Genomic DNA, 18,520 nt, shown 5'->3' with positions numbered 1-18,520 from the left:
ATAAAGAAAGACATACAATGAGGGTATATAGATTGGTTAATCTTAAGCAGTAAATTGTGTATCAGGGTTTTTTCTGGGATTGTAATCAGAGGTCCCCAACCCAGCCCTCAAGGTCCACCAACAGTCCAGGATTTGAATTCTCCCTGTTCCGCAAAAGAAAAAAAAAAGAGTGCCTGACGGGCCTTCTCTGACGAGGCACAACTTCAGTGTGAAAGGTGCCTTAATATGACGATAAATAAACAGCTGCTCATTTGAAAGGAATGACCCTTGGTTATTGGGAATAATTCCCAGGGAACCAAGAAAGAGGGTATAGCAGAGTTCATGGGCATACAGTATTGGTTATACTAAAGGGAGGCACACTTATCTTGCTACTGATATGCTTGTAATTTGGATTTATATACTGTATAATGGCTTCCATTCCCTGCACAGTATGGCAGTGTTAGTTATGTGTAAAGAATTGAACCATAATTTACAGATTTGTCCCTTATTTCACATATCTTTAAACTCATCATCTCCTGATATGTTTGGTATGAGATTACCAGATTTTCACAACAACATGAATTTGCAACACTCTATCACAAGATTCATATGCTGTCTATGTCCGAACACCCAGAGATTATTATGTACAGATATAATACTTCATGTTAACTATGTGACACTGCATCTCATTAGCCCTGCAGGCCTTGCGGTGTGCAGCAGCCCTTGTATCTGCCTGTTGGCTTTTGTTATGGGGTGGCTGTGATGTAGACTCACTCTCAGCTTGGTAAATGTGTTGGCCCTGGTGAAAGAAGTGAGCTACAAGCACACAGTAATTTATGCATCACCACTCACATTAGCCTGCTCAAGTGCTCTTGTACCTAGCCCCACTGATGTAAATGAACCAGCAATGCATACTTTATGCATCACCGCTCAAGTTTGATGGAACATGTTTATGCATCACCGCTCATGGTAAAGGTTCATGGAGTCTGGGGATAACCAGGAATCCCTTCTGAACGTAGATTCCATGACATGCCACAGTAGACAATGTTGTTGCCAGCTATATCTGAATTTAAAGCCTTTTGTGTGTTCTGGTAGTATGTCATGTGATATTGCGTAGTATTGATTTAATGAGATATTGGAATCATTAAAGGGGTATTCCGGCCAAATACATTTTATCCCCTATGCAAAGGATAAGGGATAAGATGTCTGATCGCAGTGGGCCCGTCGCTGGGACCCCCCACTATCTCCGTGCAGCACCCGCATTCTATGTGAGGCTGCATCTTCAGTCTTGGAAACCTCTTTGTTTCCGTGATTGGACATGTGACATCACGCCATGCCCCCTCGTGACATCAGACCCCCTTGTGACATCACGCCCCCTCCCATAGACATGAATGGAGGGGGCGTGATGTGACGTCATGATGAAGCATGACATGACATCACGTCTCCAGTTCTGTAAACAAAGATGTTTCCGAGAATGGAGACGCAGCCCTGCATAGAAGGTGGATGCTGCACGAAGATGGCAGGGGGTCTATCCTTTGGACAGGGAATACCCCTTTAACGTAACTTAAGGAAAAGTAAGGCTGGACATATCTGTACACTGTATTATGCATTATTTATTGACTCTATGTTGAGGACATTCTTACTTTTATCAAGTGCATGTGTGTAAAGGAGTCACATATGGATAACCATTGCTATGAGCCTTCCAGAACATAATCTGTCCATATCCTTATAGCAGCAGACTATCCTAGCTCACATATCCTTTAATGTTTGATGTTATAGACATCCAGGTCTTAGAAGTTGACTGGAACTTAAGAAAACTGTTAAGTGTGCCCAGCGTGGTGTGCCCTGTGGTGATTTTCCTGCAGGACAGTACAAAGCTTCAACATCAAGGTGTCACATCCCATCATGGCAGGATATTATTGTATGTAAATGTAGCACCATTTCATTCTGCTTATTTAATTTTTTAATTCTTCTTTAATTCTTTAGCAATAACCAACCTACATTCCAACCTGAATATAAAACGGAATCAGTAACTTTATTACATGCACAGGCCGCTCCTTAAGGCTCTACATTCTATACGTCACCAGATCATGTTGTGTGCTTGTTTTTTCGAAGGTTATTATAAAAATAACTTGGTACTCTGCCCCTTCAATGCAAGGCGATGCGAGGGGGCGTAACGTCCACTCCCATAGACTTACATTGAGGGGGCATGTCGTGACAACACTAGCGGGGTGTGACCGTGACGTCAAGAGCCTCCACCCCGCATCGCCAGTCATACGGTGCGGAGCGAAGTTGGGGTGCTGCAGCCGAGATTGCGGGGGTCCACAGTGTGGGACCCCCACGATCAGACATCTTATCCCCTATCCTTTGGATAGGGGATGAGATGTCTTGGGGCGAAGTACCCCTTTAAGGAACATAGCCCGGTAAAATCTGTTAAAGACATCCTTGCAGGGTAGAATAGATGAAGCCACCTACCTGTCATGTCTTGTTGATCGTCCACTATTAACTTTAAACTCTTTCCTCTCCGTATAACACGAACTGTGTGCCATTCATTATCATTGAGGTTATAACCAGCATAAAGAGTCTCTGGGCCTTTGCCTGCAGAATATGCCAAACCATCATTAAACAATCACAACACAGTGAAATATGTGAACCTTTCAAAGAAAAGCAGAGAGTCATAAAAAGGGAAATACATACAATACAATAAACTGACAATTATATTCATATTTCCAGTTTTTGTTTGACATAAATAGGCACATACACCTCAAATACAGTAATCAAATAAACTACTACATGAAAATAATAATACAAGAACGACTATGAATTGTTGCTTTATTACATTGTGATGCTCAGCTGGTTTTAATCGGAGACAATGGTTAAGCCTGGGGATTATTGATGAAACCCATGCTTTATTTGTGGATTAATATCGATTTAATAACTGTAATGCAGTCCGTATTATACCGTATAGTTTGTGCAATTATTAGAGTATGAAGCTGGAATCACACATGCCGTTTTGGTGACATGTTTGAGTCAAAGCCAGGAATAGATTAAAAAGGGGGAAAAAAAGTATAAAAGAAAGACATATGTCTCTCCTGTAGTTCCTAGAAGAAGCAGTGAAATGCGGATAGACACTAAAGAAATATGTTAAGTTACAATTTCTCATCCAGATTCTAGACACTTTTCTAATCTATTGATGCTTTGCTAAATTTGCTTTGATTTTATTTAGCTTACCTGATGATCAAACTCTTTTTATAATGGGTGAGGGGGGGCTAAAACAATCTTGTATACGGTATAATCTAACTTTGAGAAAAATCACCCGAAAAAATCTACAGCCTAGTGCATATGGAAAAGAAGGCTCAGGCATGTTGAATCTGATACCAAATCTGATATTTTAGGGGTCCCACAGTGCATTTAAAAATAATTCCTTTATTTAAATATCTCCAGCACGTTCCACTGCGCTGTACACTCATGTTGGTTCCTGTACCCAAAGGGGCTCACAGTCTATATTTACCGATCCATATGTTTAGGAGTATGGAAGGAAACTGGAGAACCTGAAGGAGACATACAAAACAGAGACATTTGTGTAGTTCTTACCAGCCTGACCACAGTGCTCTCTGCTAACACCTCTGTCTGTGTCAGGAACTGCCCAGAGCAGGAGAGGTTTTCTATGGGGATTTGCGTCTAATCTGGACTGTTCCTGACACAGTCTGAGGAGTCAGCAGAGAGCACTGTTGTCAGACAGAAAATAAATTCACAAATTTCTCTGTTTTATACAGCAGCTAATAAGTATTGGAAGGATCAATATCTTTGAATAGAAGTAATTTACAAATCTGTTTAACTTTCAGGCACCAGTGGATTTGAAAACATTTGTTTTCTACTTGTTTCCACCGTTTCACCCTTAAGTGTAAGGCTAGCTTAACATAAGTTCAACATCATTTCTATAAGTAGTCATGATAGCTTTGTAAAGCACTTACCTGGCCACATTCCTGTGGTTGTCACTTCTGCTCTCATGCAGCATCACAATGACATGACAATTAACCTTGCTGATATCAGGGCTGGTTCACCTATTGTAAAGCTAGGGTGTTGGGCCAATCATGCTTGGCTCTGGTGTTCCATGCATCCTGAGATTGGTAATCCTTGTGCTTCACACACATTGGGGGAGATTTATCAAAGGATTTAGACTGTTTTTTCCTGTCTAAATTTGTCGCACAGAAAGTCACAGTCTAAATATGTGCGACTTTTCTGCGACTTTTGCTGTAGAGGATTTTTAGTACATGATGCATGCAAGTCTATTTTAGATGGAAATGCATTGGAAAATGCATTGGTGCTGAATTTATCAAGTGCGACTTTTGTGCCAAGTCGCATCTGCCCAAAGTACACTGAAATACCAGACCATGTTGGAGCAGGTCTAAATGCAGTTTAAGCTGTAGACCCTGAAGTCTGAGCACAGAATTTATCAAGGGCTGTGAGACCTTTGATAAGTTAGGAGCACAATAGACAGGAGACTACCACATACGCTGGTCTATAAGCATACCCAGAATAGACTAGATTAGTAAATGTCCCCCATTGTTTTTATGTTTATAGGATATGCAGTTTTTTTAGACTGGCTCGTTTCTTGTTTATGGCTCTGGTACTGATGTTCCCCCTGGTTCTGATTCTATTCCTGACTTCCATAATTGTACCCCCTGGCTCCGACCTTGGCTCTGGTCATTGACTCTGGTTTTGGTTCTGACATGCCCACTTGGTTCTAACCAGGCATTCTGACTTTTCTTTCCTGTGCCCTTAGTTAGTAAGGGATGATCACCCAGTTGGGGGCCATCACCTTGGGAGTGACCGGGGAGCAGGTGGAATTTAGGCCTGCACCTTCCTGTCCCAGATATTACAAGATTATATTGTAAAGGTTAACAGATGAGTCCTTCTTTATCTGTCTTCATTGGTCCATATATCCCAATATTGTGTACCTGGATGACTAGCTTAGAAAAACCATATATGGTAGCAAAATTCTGTCAGGAGATGTATATACTCTATGTCTTTGTTTTATGTTTATTAGTAAGTACATATGCACAGTACATAACACTGGTGCCAACTATGATGCAATGAACCTGTATAATATGCTGTAAAGGGCATATGTATTACTCTCTCTCTCTCTCTCTCTCTCTCTCTCTCTCTCTCTGTCTCTCTCTCTCTCTCTCTCTCTCTCTCTCTCTCTCTCTATATATATATATATATATATATATATACATACAATGTTCTGATATCTAAATGAATGATACTCTTTCTTATATATTTTCTTATGCACCAAGTGCCTTTGTGTGCATATCAGCAGCTTGACACTCCGCAAGGTATGTTTAATGTACTATGTTTATGATGTTCTACATAATCAGCAAGTTGCAAGTGTTAATACAAAAATGGGTTTTAATTATTTTCTATAAAGAAGCATAATTAGCCATTTTTGTTCTAAGTGGTTAACATGAAAAGGGAACTTTTGACAGCCTGAAGTAATTCCTGTACTGTGCATTCAAGCTTGACATTTTCTCCAGTTGTTCTGCAAGTCATTCTAGCACATTTCAAAGAATATCTCCCAAATAAATGAGATTTCATATAGCCTACGAGAGGCAGCTTAATGCTATCAAATATTAAAACATATCAGAAGTAAATTAACATATCAACAAATGAAGAGAATACCAAATTAAAGAAAAATGATATAAATATAACAGCCAAAGAATAAAACCACCTGCCTAATATTGTGTAGTCCCTGTCATGTAGTTACTACGAAAGTGACCCATGGCATGGTCTCCACAAGGTCTCTGGAGGTGCCCTCTAATCTCTGGCATCAGATCATGTAAGTAGATCTTGTGAGTTCTAAGATGTGGCCTCCATGGATCAGATTTGTTTATTTCAGCACATCTACAAATGTCTGATTTTATCTGGAGAATTTAGAGTCAACACCTTTTTCATGTTCCACAAACCATTCCTGAGCTAGCCAAGGCAGTATCCTGCCACTGCCAATGCTCAGACACAAGCTGTGCCAACAGAACACATTGCCCAGAGCATTACACTTTTTGCCACATTGCAACCAGTGCCATCTTTTTCCCAGGTTGGTTCCCTTGTTATGTTTCCGTGAAGCACTTTTCACAGGTATGTGGTAGACATCTGATTTTACCATTGGAAAAACTTTTCTAACAGCGTGTTCATTGTCTCTATTCTTCCCATTGACAGGGGCCATTGTCATGAGCTACTCAATGTTCTTTTTTCGGCCCTCATCTGATCTGTATCTGTATATAGTCAAGTTGATACACATTCTATTCAGGTGTCCAGTCTAAATCTAGTATAGCCATTTAATATGCCATTATAATTCTTAGCAAGGCTTTTATTTTTCTTAAAGGGGTGCTCTACTGCTCAGCGTTTGGAGCAAACTGTGACATCATAGCCCCAACCCCCTTGTGATGTCACACTGTGCCCCCTCAATGCAAGTCTATGGGAGGGGGCGTGACAGATATCATGCCCCCTCCCATTGACTTGCATTGTGGGGGCGTGACATCACAAGTGGGCAGGGCTATGACCTCACTATGCTCTGCTAAGTGACTGACAGTGACTATCTTCTATGTAAATTCAGATAGATCAATAGATAATAAATTACAGGAAAAGGGTTATCTAGTTTTTAACCCCTTAACGATGCAGGACGTATATTTACGTCCTGCGCCGGCTCACGCGATATGAAGCGGGATCGCGCCGCGATCCCGCATCATATCGCGTTGGTCCCGGCGCTCATCAATGGCCGGGACCCGCGGCTAATACCACACATCGCTGATCGCGGCGATGTGCGGTATTAACCCTTTAGAAGCGGCGGTCAAAGCTGACCGCCGCTTCTAAAGCGAAACTGAAAGTGACCCGGCTGCTCAGTCGGGCTGTTCGGGACCGCCACGGTCACCGCGGCGTCCCAAACAGCTGACAGGACACCGGGAGGGCCCTTACTTGCCTCCTCGGTGTCCGGTCGGCGAATGACTGCTCCGTGCCTGAGATCCAGGCAGGAGCAGTCAAGCGCTGATAACACTGATCACAGGCGTGTTAATACAGGCCAGTGATCAGCATAGGAGATCAGTGTGTGCAGTGTTATAGGTCCCTATGGGAGCTATAACACTGCAAAAAATTTTTTAAAAAAAAGTGTTAATAAAGGTCATTTAACCCCTTCCCTAATAAAAGTTTGAATCACCCCCCTTTTCCCATAAAAAAAAAATAAAACAGTGTAAAAAAAATAAAAATAAACATATGTGGTATCGCCGTGTGCGTAAATGTCCGAACTATAAAAATATATAATTAATTAAACCGTACAGTCAATGGCGTACGCGCAAAAAAAATTCCAAAGTCAAAAAAAGCGCATTTTTGGTCACGTTTTTTACCATTAATAAATGAATAAAAAGTGATCAAAAAGTCCGATCAAAACAAAAATCATACCGATAAAAACTTCAGATCACGGCGCAAAAAATTAGTCCTCATACCGCCTTGTACGTGGAAAAATAAAAAAGTTATAGGGGTCAGAAGATGACATTTTTAAACGTAGACATTTTCCTGCATGTAGTTATGATTTTTTCCAGAAGTGCGACAAAATCAAACCTATATAAGTAGGGTATCATTTTAACCGTATGGACCTACAGAATAATGATAAGGTATAATTTCTACCGAAATATGCACTGCGTAGAAACGAAAGCCCCCAAAAGTTACAAAATGGCGTTTTTTCTTCGATTTTGTCGCACAATGATTTTTTTTTTCGTTTCGCCGTGAATTTTTGGGTAAAATGACTAATGTCACTGCAAAGTAGAATTGGTGACACAAAAAATAAGCCATTATATGGATTTTTAGGTGGAAAATTGAAAGGGTTATGATTTTTAAAAGGTAAGGAGGAAAAAACAAAAGTGCAAAAACTGAAAAACCCTGAGTCCTTAAGGGGTTAAACAGGAAAGTGGATGCGTGTCTGATCACGAGGGGCCCCTGTTATCACCAGAACGGGGGCCCTATCTCTTACTGCTGAGCACTCTGGCCCCAACTTTCCAAGACATATTAGTCTCTGAAGTGACAGCTCCCTCACCCAATCACCAGTCACAGCAATGTCCTGCCTCAGGAGGTGATTGGCTAAGTGGGTAAATCTGCTCAGCTCCTATAGCTTAACAGGTTTCCTTTAAGCTAAGCGTAAAAAAATAAACCCACCGACTTTGGCTAGACTGGACAATCATGTGTAGGGGGACTTCCTAATGTCTAAAGAGAGAACTAGTAGGTGGTTGGATTTAATGTACCCGATCCTTTTGTTCTCAGGGAAGATCATCTGCTCACACTGGTTTTGGAAAGCGGCTTATCCTCCCTCACTGTTTTAAAAATACCTGCACACTCAGCCGACCATTTATGTGTACGTTGGGCTGGGAATAGATAAATATTAGCTTTAAGGGATACTCAGCTCCTGACCAGAGGCCAGACCTGCGGCGTTATGAATACAGAAGCTTGGAGCTTGGATTCATATCTATAGGAAAGGGTGTGATGGTTAGTACATAGCCGTCATGCCTCCTTCCACTGCCATGAATACAGGGGGCTGACGGCTGTTGTCATGGAGTTCACTCTGTGCACTAGATGACTTATCTGCCGCGTCAGAGATCCTGGGAGGTCCCAGCGGTGGGACCCCTGCGATCACACATCTTATTCTTTGGATTGGGGATTATATTTTAAGGGCAGAGTATCCCTTTAACCCCAGAGTACCCATAGCTATTCATGGTTAACTATTAACAACTTATCTATTTAAAGATGACTCTCACCATAGTTTGGTGGAAGGATATGTTTAAACTTCCCAGCCAATCTCATGGCCTGAGACTTAAAGGGGTACTCCGCCCCTAGACATCTTATCCCCTATCCAAAGGAGCTCGCTCTGTGCATAATGACGGGCGATACAGGGGACAGAGCAGCGAAACATCATGGCTCCGCCCCTTGTGACATCACGGCCCATCCCCTTAATGCAAGTCTATGGCAGGGGGCGTGACAACCGCCACGCCCCCTCCCATAGACTTGTATTGAAAGGGGCGGGTCGTGACATCACGAGGGGCCATGACATAACGATGCTCCGGACCCTTTATTGCCCGTCATTACGTGCAGAGCGAACTCGCTCTGTGCTGTAATGATAGCGCGGTGCTGCAGCGGGGATCCCAGGGCTCCCCAGCAGCGGGACCGCGGCGGTCTGACATCTTATCCCCTATCCTTTGGATAGGGGATAAGATGTCTAGGGGCGGAGTACCCCTTTAATGCAGTAGACTTGCATGGGACTTACAGGAATCTGTCAGATTGCTACAGGATTGTCTATAATGCCATGGTGTGAATAACACTTTAAGAAAAAGGTTCTGCAAAAGGAAAGATGTGCTTTATATGGAATAAAATTCCCTACTTAAAAGGAGTTTTTTATTCCCATAATATTTTAACAAACATCTTACAATGCTATAAAAGATATCAAAATAACTCACTTTACACCTTACTGTTTTTCACCCTTGTGACCCTTCCTTGGTCCTCTTTAGTTTCTGCCCACCAAGCCCCAGATTTAGCCACCAGGTTCTATTCAAATGCAGTGACCAAATCAGATTTGGCCTAACACATTAAAGGGGGTACTCCGCTGGGTGCAGGAGTCAGGGTCGTGATGTCACGGCCACGCCCCCTCATGATGTCACACCACGCCCCCTCAATGCCAGTCTATGGGAGGGGGCGTGGCGGACGCCACGCTCCCTCCCATAGACTTGCATTGAGGGGGCGTGGTGTGACAACACGAGGCCCGCCTCCTGCTCCAAGCGTTCGCAACAAAATGTTCCGAACCCTGGGGCAGCGGAGTACCCCTTTAACAAGGCTGGATGCAAAATCAGAGCGTACAGCCCAGTGAATGTATTAGTGAGTGTAAACAGTGATGCAAACAACATTACTGCATACCCAAAGCTGAAGCCGAAGGCAACAGCTGGAGATCACTGCAGTAGGCGCTGTTTTCATTTATTGCTTTATTAGTTAGCCACACATTTGAAATTCACAGGTTGTAGAAATGACTGAATAATGTGCGGTAAATCTTTTGGAATAAAATAAATAAATAAAAAACAATCAAGGTTACATATTTGCTCGATCCGCCGTCTGTTCACTACCAATGGTTTCTGATTGCTCCATTATAAAGAGGAATAGGTGAAATCAGAAGAGAACAATGAAATTTTAGCACAGTACATCGGCCTCGGTTATGTCTGATAACAATAAACAGGTAATTGAAAGATAAACATTTACTTTGCAATCATCAGGGTAAATTGGTTTTATTTATTTCTTACACCGGGCGATAATTACACAATCACACGACGCAGTGTTGCAGTAAAAAGATATTGGACATTTATTTCAGATCATACTCGTGAAGACAAAAATGTCTATTAAATGCACTGAGCTTGTATTCTTTTGTTACAAAGGCATGGCACATCAGAAGCTGGATAAGCTATTACGGGGAGATAAGGCTTATTTGTAGAACTTTCAATAAATATGGGGAAATTAATGCGCAGATGTAGCAGCCACCAATTGAAGCGTTGTGGCGCACTAAGCATTAATGGACTGCAACCAAGCCAACCAGATCGCGCTCCATTGAAACATTTAGTATTACACCTACTATGCTTTCTCAGGAAACTAGCGCAATCTTCACAACAAGTATGAACACTGGCGCATCCACAATTAAACAATTCAGTAGGTGTAGCCACCTCTGCCCTCCACCACGCTCTGGATATCAGACAATTGTTCAAGAAATGCAGATTATAGGGAAATAACATAGATATCTGCCTAAATACCTATTATATTGCCCTAAATACTGAATTTCTTAAACAATTCTCAGTAGACTAGCACACTAGCTGTTTGGTACTTGCTACTAGAACCCTGCGTGGGACTGTTTTTTTCATTCCCACTCCTGCCTGCTTTGGGTGGATTTCTGACTATTACCATCTGCTCCCACAAGGTGTGTGTTACACTCCCATCTGTTGCCGCAACATGTGTGTCCAATCCCAGCCACTCCCGCTAACATGACCCCCCCCCATTCCCCTGAGCCATTTTTACTACCCCTCCCCAGCATTCCTGTGCCATTTTAACTCACGCACCACCCCCTGTATCATTTTAACTCCCCCAACCCTCTGTATCATTTTAAAGGGGTACTCCCGTGGAAAACTTTTTTTTTTTAAATCAACTGATTTAAGATGTAATCAATCTTAAATCACCTGAAAGTTAAACAGATTTGTAAATTACTTCTATTAAAAAATATTAATCCTTCCAGTACTTTTTAGGGGCTATATACTACAGAGGAAATGCTTTACTTTTTAGATTTCTCTGATGTCATGACCACAGTACTCTCTGCTTACCTCTGCTGTCCATTTTAGGAATTGTCCAGAGCAGGAGAAAATCCCCATAGCAAACATATGCTGCTCTGGACAGTTCCTTAAATGAACAGCAGAGGTGAACAGAGAGCACTGTGGTCATGACATCAGAGAAATCTAAAAAGTAAAGCATTTCCTCTTTAGTATACAGCCTCTAAAAAGTACTGGAAGGATTGAGATTTTTTAATAGAAGTAATTTACAAATCTGTTTAACTTTCTGGCACCAGTTGATTTAAAAAAAAAAAAAAAAAAAAAAAAAGTACCCCTTTAACTCCCCTCCTACCCCCTTATGCCAATGTAACTCCCCCCTCCTTCTTGTGCCATTTAAACTACCCCCATGTGCCATTTTAACTACCCCCATTTGACATTTTAATCCTCCCTCCCTACCCTTCTCTCCTCCCTTTGATCCCCTTGCTGATTCTCATCTTTCCTGTGTCCTCTGGTGGGCCCCTGCAGGCCTGGGTGCATGGTCTCAGCGGGTAGACATTAGGTAAACCCCTGCATACCCAGAACATTAATCTCTATGTGGTTCTTCATTCTGCCTCGGTGATCTCCTACATCACCAACTAACAGAACAGATACTACCCTTGATCTTAGCCAAAAGGCCAATAAGCATTTTATTAACACCCTACTACTTTCAAGGATACCGCACAATTCTTATATTCTCCTTTGGTGGTACTATAAATATGTACATAACTTTCTCAGCTCTCCAAGGAAAGATGTGGAGAGCTGATCAGAAACAAAGGGACATTGCATTTAGCTCATCCCTTCTGCTCCTATGGTATGTTTTAGCAATTTATGAGGGTTTCAGCAGAGCTACTTTGCGTATGCATTTACCCTGTTATACAAAAACAGCCCGTAAAGGCAACCAAACCATATAACTGTCAGCCTTACGTCTGTTCTGTACCAACCTTCACTTACACATAAATGTTCATCACAGCCCAAGATTTATGTTCTCTCTATAAGGAAGGTGGGGTAAGCTGCAGCCAAACAACTCTGGTGGTGGTCTATCTTTCCTGGAACAATAGGGTCAGAAGGAAGAAATCCAACACACCTGACCCTTCTCTCCACTGACATTATCTGTTGGTTGAGACCACCATACACTTTAGAAAAACATAGCTGGCTATTTCCCAAAACAGTGCCACACCTGTCCTCAGGTTGTGCGTGGTATTAAAACTTAATTTACTTTCTTGAAACTAAGCTGCTATACCATATCTGAACTGAGGACAATAGGGGTGCTTTTTTTCTGGAATAAAGCATCTATAATTGTTCCTCAAGTAGACTCATAATAGGGGAGATTCATCAAAAAATGTGCAGAGGAAACGTTTACCAGTTTCCCATGGCAACCAATCAGATCACTTTTTTCATTTTTCAGAGGTCTTTACAAAAATGAAAGAAGTAAGCTGATTGGTTGCTATGGGCAGCTGGTCAATTTTTCCTCTGTCAAAGAAAACATACCCTCTTGTGTCAAGTCCAACCACTGTGACCCATATCTACCACTAAAACTATGTTGAGTTGGCACTTAGAATGCCACTTTGTCCCACAATGGCTCTTTTTGGCAGATATGACACATGATTAACCCATTGTAGTGGAGTTTGGACCATAGCAGAACCAAATGATATGCTATCAGTGTAAATCTTGAAAGAATCACCTAAAAGGGGTAGATATTTTTTTTAAATCAACTGGTGCCAGAAAGTTAAACAGATTTGTAAATTACTTCTATTGAAAAATCGTAATCCTTCCAGTACTTAACAGTTGCTGTATGCTCCAGAGGAAGTTGTATTTCTTTCTGAGGTTCTTTCCAGTCTGACCACAATTCTCTCTGTTGACCCCTCTGTCCATATAAAGAACTGTCCAGAGCAGGAGATATTTTTGCTTTTTCCTATTTGCATAGAAGAGCTGTATCTGGTTTGTAAATCTTCATACCCCAGTGAGTAGCATCACTGGTAATACTTGTTTATCATAGAGAAAAGCTGTTGTGAAACCAGACGACAACACAATATAACTGTTCAGACAAATATCTAAATCTGGAACTCACTCAGTTCATCGGGGGAAGGAGAAATACTGCAGAACTAGTTCGATGTATTTTTAGCATTGAATATGATAGCAATATTAATTATTAATAAACAATTGCATGTTCAAATATAACTGCACAAAAAGGGGACAAATTCCTTTTGTAGTCTACAACAGAAACTGCTGGCGATAGAGAATCTCACTTTTTTTTTTCATTTGGCTTCTCGGCTAAAAAAACACCTTTTTTTTTTTATATTTAATGATGATGTGCCGTTTCATGACCTACTCATTTCTGTGTCCCAGCTTTTCCCCAGGCAACATATCCAATTTCACTGTAAATTTCTCCTGCCAAGTTTAAAGTCACTATTTATTATTTAATCAAATTTTTCTATCCATCTCACTGCAAGGATAAGAAAAGGTACTTATTGATATTATCCTAAACCAGGTTTTTATCTTACATGCACCCAAGCTCACAACGACACATCTCATGTCTGTAGGTCTATTTTTATATATATATATATATATATATATATATATATATATATATATATATATATGTACAGTGGGGCAAAAAAAAGTATTTAGTCAGCCACCAATTGTGCAGGTTGTAATTTTCATTATAGCTATACCTCAACTATGAGAGACATAATGAGAAGAAAAAAAAAATTCATAAAATCACATTGTCTGGTTTTTAAAGAATTCATTAGCAGACTATGGTGGAAAAGAAGTAATTGATCACCTACAGACAAGCAAGATTTCTGGCTCTCACAGACCTGTAACTTCTTCTTTAACCCCTTAAGGACTCAAAGGGATACTCCCACCCTGGACATCTTATCCCCTATCCAAAGGATAGGGGATAAGATGTCTGATCGCGGGGGTCCCACCTGCGTTTTCACCTCTTTCTTGTCCGGAAGCGCTGGAGGGTCTGGGTCGCGACCACGGGAACGGAAGTCCGTGACATCAGGACTCCGCCCCCGTGTGACATCACGCCCCGTCCACTCAATGCAAGTCTATGGGAGGGGGCGTGAAGGATTTCTCTAATTTTGGTAGGTTTCGTTTTCACGCCGTACAATTTACGGTAAAAATTATGTGTTCTTTATTCTTTGGGTCAGTACGATTAAAATTATACCCATGATAACATACTTTTCTATTACTGTTGCACTTAAAAAAAATTGCAAACTGTTTGACCAAATTAGCATGTTTAAAATCCCCCTATTTTGAAGACCTATAACTTTTTCATTTTTCCGTATAAGAAGCGGTTTGGGGACTCATTTTTTGCGCCGTGATCTGTACTTTTTATTGATACCATATTTGCTTATATAAAACTTTTAATACTTTTTTTTATAAATTTTTCTTGGAATAAAATGTTATAAAAAAGCAGCTATTTTTGATTTATTTTTTTTACGTCCACACCGTTCACTGTACGATATCATTAACATTTTATTTTAATAGATGGGATATTTATGCATGCGGCGATACCAAATATGTATATAACAATTTTTTTACACTTTTTGGGGGTGAAATAGGGAAAATGGGACAATTTACGTTTTTATTGGGGGAGGGGGTTTTACATTTTTTTTTACTTTTTATTTTTACACTTTAATAGTCCCCATAGGGGACTATTTATAGCAATCATTCAATTGCTAATACTGTTCAGAGCTATGTATAGGACATAGCACTGATCAGTATTATCGGTCATCTGCTCTGGTCTGCTCGATCGCAGACCAGAGTAGAAGACCCCGGGAGATGGCCGGAGCAAGGTGAGGGGACCTCCGGCCGCCATGCTGGATGATCAGATCGCCACGGCAGTGCTGTGGGCGATCCGATTATCCATTCAAAGTACCGCGATGCTGCAGATGCCTTGATCTGTATTGATCACGGCATCTGAGGGGTTAATGGCGGACATCCGCGCGGTTGCGGATGTCTGCCATTACGGACCCATTACGATGCTCGCGGTTATGCATAGGACATAAATGTACGTCCTGGTGTGTTAAGTACCAGCTCACCAGGACATACATTTGCGTCCTGAGTCGTTAAGGGGTTAAGAGTCTCCTCTGTCCTCCACTCATTAACTGTATTAATGGCACCTGCTTGAAGTTATCGGTATAAAAGACACCTGTCCACAACCTCAAACAGTCACACTCCAAACTACACTATGGCAAAGACCAAAGATCTGTTGAAGGACACCAGGAGCAAAATTGTAGACCTGCATCAGGCTGGGAAGACTGAATCTGTAATAGGCAAGCAGCTTGGTGTGAAGAAATAAACTGTGGGAGCAATTATTAGAAAATGGAAGACATGCAAGACCACTGATAATCTCCCTCGATCTTGGGCTCCACATAAGATATCACCCCATGGTGTCAAAATGATCACAAGAACGATGAACAAAAATCCCAGAACCACACGGAGGGACCCAATGAATGACCTGCAGAGAGCTGGGACCAAAGTATAAAAAGGCTACCATCAGTAACACACTACACCACCAGGGACTTGAATCATGCAGTGCCAGACGTGTCCCCCTGCTTAAGCCTGTACATGTCCGGGCCCATTTAAAGTTTGCTAGAGAACATTTGGATGATCCAAAAGAGTATTGGGAGAATGTATTATGGCCAGATGAAACCAAAGTAGAACTTTTTGGTAAAAACTCAACTTGTCGTGTTTGGAGGAGGAGGAATGCTGCGTTGCATCCAAAGAACACCAAATCTACTGTGAAGCATGGGGGTGGAAACATCATGCTTTGGGGCTGTTTTTCTGCTAAGGGACCAGGAAGAATGATCGGTGTAGAGGAAAGAATAAATGGGGCCACGTTTTGTGAGATTTTAAGTGAAAACCTCCTTTCATCAGCAAGGGCATTGAAGATGAAACGTGGCTGGGTCTTTCAGAATTACAATGATGCCAAACACCCTGCCTGGGCAACAAAGGATTGGCTTCGTAAGAAGCATTTCAAGGTCCTGGAGGGGCCTAGCCAGTCTCCAGATCTCAATCCCATAGAAAACCTTTGGAGGGAATTAAAAGTCCCTGTTGCCCAGTGACAGCCCCAAAACATCACTGCTCTAGAGGAGATCTGCATGGAGGAATGAGCCAAAATACCCGCAACAGTGTGTTAACACCTTGTGAAGGCCTTCAGAAAACGTTTGACTTCTGTCATTGCCAACAAAGGGTATATAACAATGTATTGAGAAATATTTTGTTATTGACCAAATACTTATTTTCCACCATAATTTGCAAATAAATTCCTTAAAAATCAGACAATGTGATTTTATGTATTGTTTTTCTCATTCTGTCTCTCATAGTTGAGGTATACCTATGATGAAAATTACCGGCCTCTCTCATCTTTTTAAGTGGGAGAACTTGCACATTTGACTACATACTTTTTGCCCCACTATATACACACATAAATACAGTACAGACCAAAAGTTTGCGCACACCTTCTCATTCAGAGTTTTCTTTATTTTCATGACTATGAAAATTGTAGATTCACATTGAAAGCATTAAAACTATGAATTAACACGTGAAATTATGTACATAACAAAAAAGTGTGAAACAACTGAAAATATGTCATATTCTAGGTTCTTCAAAGTAGCCACATTTTGCTTTGATTACTGCTTTGCACACTCTTGGCATTGATTACTGCTTTGCACACTCTTGGATTCAAGAGGTAGTCACCTGAAATGGTTTTCACTTCACAGGTGTGCTGGTGTGGAGGAGGAGGTGTGATGGTGTGGGGGTGCTTTGCTGGTGACATTGCATACTGAACCAGCATGGCTACCACAGCATCTTGCAGAGGCATGCTATTCCATCCGGTTTGCGTTTAGTTGGACCATCATTTATTTTTCAACAGTACAATGACCCCCAAAACACCTCCTGGCTGTGTAAGGGCTATTTGACTAAGAAGGAGAGTGATGGGGTGCTGCGCCAGATGATCTGGCCTCCACAGTCATCGGACCTGAATCCAATCGAGACGTTTTGGGGTGAGCTGGACCACAGGGTGAAGGCAAAAAGGGCCAACAAGTGCTAAGCATCTTTGGGAACTCCTTCAAGACTGTTGGAAGACCATTTCAGGTGACCACCTTTTGAAGCTCATCAAGAGAATGAGTGTGCAAAGCAGTAATCAAAGCAAAAGATGGCTAGAACCTAGAATATGACATATTTTCACACTTTTTTGTTATGTATATAATTCCACATGTGTTAATTCATAGTTTTGATGCCTTCAGTGTGAATCTACAATTTTCATAGTCATGATAATAAAGAAAACTCTGAATGAGAAGGTGTGTCCAAACTTTTGGTCTGTACTGTATGTATATATATATATATATATATATATATATATATATATATAGCCAATTTAACAAAACAGCAGCACACCGATTAAGATGAAAGCATGTCAGGCTTTATTCATCAGATGCCACGACGTTTCAACCGCCTCTCGCGGCCTTTGTCAAGCAATAGCATGTGCAAGTGCTCACAATTTGTAGGGGTAGTACATAGATAATAATTTGCATAAATAGTTGAAATTAAATACAATAACAATAGCAAAACTGCAGTGATCACAAATCATTACAAATACAAAGTGTAAACATTCCACACTAAGACGCCTGAAGGGCGATAAAGTATACAGTGCTAGTGTCTCTATATAAAATTATTGTGCCTTATAGTGTAAAATATTCAATAAAATACTACAGATGGAGGAGTCGAGGGAGGCGTTATGGCTATTCACTCACCAGATCACTATACAAGTATAAACATGATTCACGTGGGACACCATAGTTGCTTCCGAGCATGCAAAGTTCCGATCATGTCTTAGTCACGTGACATCACAATTCACGCAGGCGCACATCGCGCCAGGCTTGTATGCAGTATAGACTGCCGTGTGCATATTACCTGCGCAGGCGCATTGTATGTTCAGATCTAAGTGACTCGACGCATGCGCACTCGAGTAATGCGGTACTAGGCGCCATCTTAGTGTAGGGAAACGGCTTTCTTTGCCCATAAATGAGTCCAAATGCATGCAAATACATTCTTGCGGGCACAGCAATCTCCCAAGCTCCAAGGTGTATACCGGCCGCGGAAGGGTTCCAACACTTGGTTACCCCTCCACAGTCAGATAAATGGGTCTCAGTGAT

At 41.4% G+C, this 18,520-nt stretch overlaps 1 protein-coding gene across 10 annotated transcripts in view; it reads right to left on the bottom strand.

The window, feature by feature from the left end:
• The window catches only part of NRXN1 (neurexin 1), a 1,474,530-nt gene that overhangs the window by 720,629 nt on the left and 735,381 nt on the right, over positions 1-18,520 (bottom strand). For all 10 annotated transcript variants that reach the window (XM_056568026.1, XM_056568028.1, XM_056568034.1 and 7 more), the window contains one exon: positions 2,455-2,577. In XM_056568026.1, the coding sequence (XP_056424001.1) occupies positions 2,455-2,577 (123 nt within the window). The remainder of the gene's footprint in view (positions 1-2,454; positions 2,578-18,520) is intronic.

The sequence above is a fragment of the Hyla sarda genome, chromosome 3, assembly GCF_029499605.1.
Source record: "Hyla sarda isolate aHylSar1 chromosome 3, aHylSar1.hap1, whole genome shotgun sequence".
In the NCBI taxonomy this organism is placed as follows: Eukaryota; Metazoa; Chordata; class Amphibia; order Anura; family Hylidae; genus Hyla; species Hyla sarda.
The sequence above is the reverse complement of the archived record's forward strand: the minus strand, read 5'-3'. Positions and strand labels throughout refer to the sequence as shown.